This window comes from Endocarpon pusillum (assembly GCF_000464535.1).
Source record: "Endocarpon pusillum Z07020 unplaced genomic scaffold scaffold371, whole genome shotgun sequence".
In the NCBI taxonomy this organism is placed as follows: domain Eukaryota; kingdom Fungi; phylum Ascomycota; class Eurotiomycetes; order Verrucariales; family Verrucariaceae; genus Endocarpon; species Endocarpon pusillum.
The window spans coordinates 156,401-163,404 of NW_006916354.1; the positions used below are offsets into that span (position 1 = coordinate 156,401).

Consider the following 7,004-nt stretch of genomic DNA (forward strand, 5'->3'; position numbering starts at 1 on the left):
CAATTCAGCCTACAAAAGGGCTTTGCAGATCACGTTAGAAGATTGTAACAGTATGTACGTATATATCGGAAAGCTCATGTCTCATCCTACGCTGTTTGCTTCTCCTCTACTTCGTCCTTTGCCACCCACTCCGCTACAATGATTGCTAAATCACTCCCCGCGGGCTCTCTAATCTCCTTCATGAAAAATCTACGATCAGCCGTTTCAAACAGTCTCGCCCACTCCCCTGCATCCCGCTCCTTCGCATTCTGCAGCTCCTTCATCGCCATGTCATATCCTCTGTACCCACTTTATCAGCGCAATGTACCTGAATCATTTGGCTCCTGAGCAAAGTCAGGGCCTCAACTTACCGCACATCACGCTCCCGGTACAGGCTCAACACTCCGGGTGGTGGGACACAGAACTCGTTCACAATGACCCTGGCACCATGCTTCATGGCAGGCACCAGGGAACGCAGAATCCGGAGAGCGTATTTGTCGCTCCAGTTGTGTAGAATCCAACGGAAGTAGTAATAGTCAGCGTTGCAGACGGGCTGCGGTTCGAAGAAGTCGTGCGCCATGTATCCGACCCGTGACGCTATGGCGGGTGGTGGTGCGTTGGCCTTTTCGATGACTTCCGGTAGGTCCTGCACGATGCAGTGGAACGATGGGAATTTTTCTGCCAGAGCGATGGAGACAGGGCCGTGCGAGCCGCCTACATCCACAAATAGGGTACGATCACGCCCGGAGACCCACTCATACTCCTCTAGCAGGTATTTCATATTCAACCCCGGCCTCTGGTGAAAGAAAGTCATCGCATCGGCAAACCTCTGCGCCCGCTGCTCATCCTTCCCAATCTCCACATAAACCGGATCTACGCTATCGTTCGCAACGTTAAACCCCGCTTCATTCGGCTCCTCCGATCCCGGCCAGCGCGCCATGGCATCCACGACCCTCGTCGCCGCCGGCCACATATCCTCGCACGTCTGGCCGACCCATTGCTGCAGCCGCCGTTTGCGCCACCACGCCCTCGCGCGGCTCGCGGAAGATTCGGAATGTCATGGCGTGTCGGAGGAGGCGGCGGGCGTCATCTTCAGCGAGGTTGCACCGCTCCGCTATCTGCGCAAAGGTGGCTTCGCCGTCGATGGGGATGCTGGACGCGATGCTGAAGCGGTAGATGGCGTGCAGGCTGATGAGGGAGTTGTGCTGTCAATGCCGAATTGGTTAGTCAGTGAGTTTTTGCTTTCTTTCCGGCAGAGCTCTGGGTAAAAGGAGGGAGTGAGTGAAGACTTCGGTACATTGCGGCTGGTAAGGTTGATTATGAAAGGCACGGGTCCTTGGACCAGGGCATGGAGTTCGTCGATCGCTTCGAGGATGGCGGTTTGGAAGGGCAAGATGGCGTCTGGCGGTTTGGAGGCGCTGTGCACATCAAAGGATAGTGGTGGGAGGCCTTCGGCTGATAGGTACTCGTCGATCTTGGAGGTGCTGGTTTGGATCACGACTGAAAGTTCGGAAATCCTGCTTAGTTGTGACATTGTGTACTGTCGACGTTGGAGAGGATTGCTCTGGGAAATATCGCTGAGTGAGAGCAGTTGGTAAGAGGAGCGAAAAATTTGTGAGCTGGGTGGGCAAGGGGGAGCATTCATCTAGTAGGGGCACTCTATTATGAGTAGTAGTACGGAGTGAATGTCCTGGTAGCCAAAGCTTGAAGACGAAGGTTTCACGTGTGGAAAATGCTTATTTGTGACTAGCTACTTGAATAGGCATTTTATCTCTGTACAGTCCCAACCAAAGTAAGTTTTTACACGTGCTAGATACTTTACACGCTATGATGATACACAGATGCCAGCTAGCCATCTCCTATAAGACCAGGCCGTACAGGCTTAATACAGCAGATGTATCTCCAATCAACCCATATTCTACACTCTATTTCTTAAACACTCATCTGCGCACTCGACACCTCAAAATCTCTCACCGTATGGATCTCCCTCGCGCCGCCTTTCTTCATACAATCCTTTCTATGCTCGGACTCAACATGACTCACCCCGGTCTTACTCGACGCAAAGGACGAATCCTTATCAGACGCCATCCTCGCTGCCATCCTTTCACCATCCGGACCACCACCATATCGCTGGCGGGTGTCTGGACCGATGAGGGTACTCTTGGAGACGTATTTGCTCCAGAGCGTCTTCAAGGGCGGGACGCTCCCACAGATGATGATGACAAAGGTCTCGGCGCCGGACCAGACGACCAGATTGTATGTCTCCCAAGTGATATCGGAGCGCGCGGTCAGAGAGCCGAGGTAGGTCATTTTGACTATACCGCAGATGGCGGCGCTGGGGAGATGGAATGTTAGCGGAGGGTTCCGGGTATGGATTAGCAAGGATGGGAGAGTACATGGTATTGGATTAGAAAAAAGGGAGGGGTTCAGGGGCGCTAGGTAAGACTGAAAGTGGGTGGTTGTGGAAAGCGTACCAAAGTCCCAGTCCCAGGAGGATGCACAGAATCATCCGATTCCTGAACGTCATATTGAGCTTCCAGAGGATCGTGACGGGGAGGACGGCTAGGACGACGTCGACAAATGTGTTTTCCGCTGTTGGTGGGTCGTTAGCAATTCGCGGTCTTCCCCAAGCCTTGCAGAACGATAGCACTACTCCTTACCAGACACGAAAAACGCAAAATCAGCCTGAACCTTTGGATCCCAGCATTTCGCCTTGATATCCTTCTGCCATAGTGCACGTGAAGGGTCGCATTGCACAAACGTCAAAACGATGTTCACCGAATTAAGCACCAAGGTAAGAACGATGGCTACCCAGATCGTCCATTTCTGCCACACAAACCGGTTGCCCATGACCCGTAGGATCAGGTAGCCAACCGCTGCTTTGCCGGTCACGAAAGAGAAGAGACCCCAGGCTTGCAACATGTAGTTCACCTTGCCGACTTCGGGGAGGTTGGCTGGCGTCACGCTGTAGATGTGCTTGAAGCCGCCAAGGCTGGATTGGTAGGTGATCAAGATGGACATGGCGATGAAGATCAGCTGTGAGGTTTGATTAGTGCTTATAGGTGGATTGTAGAGCTAGGAGTTCTCACGAGAGTCGAAAACATGAGCCAATCATCTGCGCCAAGAGAGCGGATGAGGATGCGAGCGTAGAATCGCAGCGCCACGATTATGATGGCGATGGCGGCTTGAGCCCAGTACACAGCCACTGCAGCTTTTCCCCGGTCGTCGTTGGCGTGCGGAGGCAGTGGTCCAGGCGGAGGCGGAGGCAAAGACATTGTGACGAAGGGGATGCTTCCGGGACGGGGAACTTAGGGTACGGTGTTTGGAAGAGTGCTCAAGGTATGAAATCAACAGTTGCGAAGTAAGATAGAATCAAGAAAAGTAGATGAACATAGACCTTCTCTAAGTATTCACTGGGGGTTATACTACCCATGTCTTGTCCAGGACGACTGGTCGGCGAAGCCCCTTGCAAGACCCTCGTGCAAAGCCTTCGCAGTTAAGCGAAGCCAAGTACATTCGCGATTGAGCCAACAATAGCCATATGGGTGGGATGTCTGCCACTTAGGCATGTGCGGAAAAATCATGTACGCAGATCAGAACAATAAGAGTGTATACTGCCAGATATCGGAATGGTTGTCCCTGGCTACTCAAGCATAGTGACTTGCCCTGCAAGTGCTTTGGCCCCCAAAAGCTAAAAATTTCATGCAAAGCATATCTGCGATTGAGTTCCAGAGAGCGTGGTCTGAACAGGTTTTGAGGGAATTCCTTAGACGACTGACCAGCATGGCCAGGTCCCCTGCATCCATAGAAGGCTGGCTGAATGGTAAGCCTTTAGCCAGTTGATTTGGCACACAACACGGAGTACTATGTAGAGTGGTTGATCTTTGTCTCAATGGTTGGGCATTTCTCACACGGGAAGCACGTGTGCAATGTAACACCACGATACTAAGTTACCAGCACCAACGGGGTCGCATGATGTCGTTAGATGGGGTGCTAGTAGTGGCTAGCCTTTGATTATTTTCGGCAGAGACGGTCAGGAGATTAGCTCTGCTACGGTATTCCGTAGTTAGCAAGACCACTTGAGCTTAACCTGCCTATGGGCATGTCGTTTGGGCCCAAAGGTACTAATGCAGAGTTAGCAGTGTGCGGGGGGACCCCTTGTAGTACGCAGATACCTGATCCAGCAATACTGCCCGTTCCAAAAGTGTTGCAATTCCTCAGCAGGAGGAGCAGGAGGATGAGCAGGAGCAGGAGGAACAGGAGGAGGCAGAGGAGGAGGAGGAGGAGGAAGAGGAGGAGGAGGAGGTAGAGGAGGAGGAGGAGGTAGAGGAGGAGGAGGAGGTAGAGGAGGAGGAGGAGGTAGAGGAGGAGGAGGAGGTAGAGGAGGAGGAGGAGGTAGAGGAGGAGGAGGAGGTAGAGGAGGAGGAGGAGGTAGAGGAGGAGGAGGAGGTAGAGGAGGAGGAGGAGGTAGAGGAGGAGGAGGAGGTAGAGGAGGAGGAGGAGGTAGAGGAGGAGGAGGAGGTAGAGGAGGAGGAGGAGGTAGAGGAGGAGGAGGAGGTAGAGGAGGAGGAGGAGGTAGAGGAGGAGGAGGAGGTAGAGGAGGAGGAGGAGGTAGAGGAGGAGGAGGAGGTAGAGGAGGAGGAGGAGGTAGAGGAGGAGGAGGAGGTAGAGGAGGAGGAGGAGGTAGAGGAGGAGGAGGAGGTAGAGGAGGAGGAGGAGGTAGAGGAGGCGGAGGAGGAGGAGATCGGTTTTCAGCCCTATACCATCGAGTTGAGCGTTGTTTTAGGTAAAAAGGCTATCTATAATAGCTCTATTAAGTCGACGAAGCTCGATTTTGAGCAAGATGCTCATCAACGTGCCTCTAACGCTGCGTGTAGAGCCAACAAAAGCGCTGAATTTCGTGGATTTGAGGCAAGCGTCAAAAAAGGCGCTCAAAAGCCTTTTCTATATACCCTTGACGACGAAGGAGATATGTTTACTGTTGAGAGCAAGATACAGGAGCTGCTAGCTGCCTCAAAGAGCTTATCTCTGCCCTATCTACGTGTTGCTCTAGTAGCTAATTTTGAAGCTATCGATGAGGATATTGAAAGCGTACACAGCGAAGAGGGCCTGCTAACGCCAACAGCTTATAAAAGAGCTCACAGCGAGGCCAAAATAGCCTCAAATGCGAAAAAGCCACGCGCAACTACTAGTACACGCTAGCGAGCAGTTGAAGAGGCCGTACAGACTGTTATAATTAATTATATAGTAACTCTTACTAAGCGTCATACGTGTAAGCGACAAAGCTGTCCCAATTTTGGCAATCCTTGCTATAATCTGCTGTTATACAGTCATATTCGACTTAACAGAGAGCATCTTCAAGCGTGGAATCAAGCTATTAAGGATGACCCTGGTGTTGGTATAGCGCATCCTCCTATATCTCTAGCTCAACGAATAACTAGAGAGAAGGAGAAAGAGCTTGCTAAAAAGCTACAGCCTCTGTCAACTCTACAAGCAGCGTCAACAACAAGTTTAGCGTTAGCTGGGGGGTTGACGCTCAACCTCAATCTTTCTAGCAGCGCTCAACAGCAGGATACTATGCTCCGTAAGTCTGCTGACGGTAAGGATCAATATAGAGGTTTAGCAACGCCGTCAAGGGCTATGACGCCTTTACAGCCTCTTGTGACGCTGAGCAGCCCGATTCCACAGGCTAGAGATGAAGATGCTCGCCTCACCGCGTTCATTTGCTCGCGAATCAAGGATAGACTGGCTCAACAAGCTGAATTCGAACAAGCATTCAAGAAGTTGGCCGAGCATGGCATAGGGCTCTCGGATATGGCCTTTTTAGCAAGAGAAGACTGGAAGGAGATGGGTATTAGCCACGGTATTCGCGTGGATTTGCTGCAGCACAACAAGATATAGCATCAACATTATCTGGAGAGCGTTAAGGAGGCTGATAGTACTCTTTATGATGGATTTTTGAGCATTCATAGTTATTTAAGATTAATAATAGCGACTGAATTCTCTTAGATAGCCCTTATTTAATACTCAAAATGTAAATAAACGTTAAGATGTGTATTAAGATTTTATGTATTATTATTTATTTTAGTAGGCTTGTAGACAAAATTAGTTACTAGTATATAAATAGATTACTAACTTATATAAGAGCTTATAAAAATTAATTTTAAAATGTCGCTTAATTTGAAAATTTATATTAAGACTTGCTAAGACCCCCCTTTTGGCTATATAACGCGGTTCTATATTAGAATTCAAAAGATAACCTAGTTTTACTTTTCAACGATTACTATATAATAATAAATCGTACAGCAACGATAATAATATCATTTAAAAGCGCGTTTAGAGTACTCCTTCTAAGCTAGTCTAATACCTTCTTAATAATATCGTAAGGCACATTAACAATAGTTTTGTTAATCTCAAAAAAGCAATGTTAAAAATATGCTTTTACATACCTCTTAACACTACACTATTAAATAGCAAGATAAAAAAAGCCCTCAAACCACTTATCAAAGCCATCTGCTAGCTCTCAATGCCCCTTTATTTATGCTTTTAGTAAGGAGAATAACAATTTAATAGGATTAAAATTAGGAGAGTATAAAGGAAGGAATATTAATAGAACGCCTCTCTTTGCGCACATATCCTGAAGCTCCTAAACGCTATTATTAGTATTAATACTAAATAGAGCTATTTTGAGCCCTACCTAGCTATAGTAGGCGTTATAGTTATTTATAATTAGTACTGAACGTAGCCTAGAATACAGATTTATTTTCAGTAGTAATCTTCGAATAAAGTTGTTGAATCTCTTAGTATTAAAGCTACTATAATATATCTTATAATTAAGATAACTATTAATATCTATCACAGGGCAAATACTCTATTTCCTTAAATGCTTATATAGTACAGTAACTCTATATAATATGCCGCGTTTTAACTAGCCTCTTTAACAGTCTTTTGTATGCTTATTTGCAGCCGTTTCGTCAACAAAAATGGCCTGTTCAGCACGTATTTCAGCTATTCGAGCTCGATAG

General features: G+C 48.3%; 3 protein-coding genes across 3 annotated transcripts; 1 reads left to right on the plus strand and 2 right to left on the minus strand.

The window, feature by feature from the left end:
* Positions 1 to 86: 86 nt before the first annotated feature.
* Positions 87 to 1,513, minus strand: EPUS_06025 (uncharacterized protein; the record flags this gene model as incomplete). Its single annotated transcript, XM_007805021.1, has 4 exons — positions 87 to 279; positions 351 to 852; positions 929 to 1,184; positions 1,277 to 1,513. The coding sequence occupies 4 exons, from the start codon at positions 1,511 to 1,513 to the stop codon at positions 87 to 89; spliced, it is 1,188 nt and encodes a 395-aa protein (XP_007803212.1).
* A 398-nt stretch (positions 1,514 to 1,911) lies between these two features.
* EPUS_06026 (uncharacterized protein) lies at positions 1,912 to 3,254 on the minus strand (the record flags this gene model as incomplete). Its single annotated transcript, XM_007805022.1, has 4 exons — positions 1,912 to 2,314; positions 2,454 to 2,571; positions 2,640 to 3,015; positions 3,069 to 3,254. 4 exons carry the CDS (start codon positions 3,252 to 3,254, stop codon positions 1,912 to 1,914), a joined length of 1,083 nt encoding a protein of 360 aa, XP_007803213.1.
* An 827-nt stretch (positions 3,255 to 4,081) lies between these two features.
* EPUS_06027 (uncharacterized protein) lies at positions 4,082 to 5,880 on the plus strand (the record flags this gene model as incomplete). The annotated part of the gene is made up of 3 exons (XM_007805023.1): positions 4,082 to 4,113; positions 4,164 to 5,070; positions 5,455 to 5,880. The coding sequence occupies 3 exons, from the start codon at positions 4,082 to 4,084 to the stop codon at positions 5,878 to 5,880; spliced, it is 1,365 nt and encodes a 454-aa protein (XP_007803214.1).
* Between the last annotated feature and the right edge of the window lie 1,124 nt (positions 5,881 to 7,004).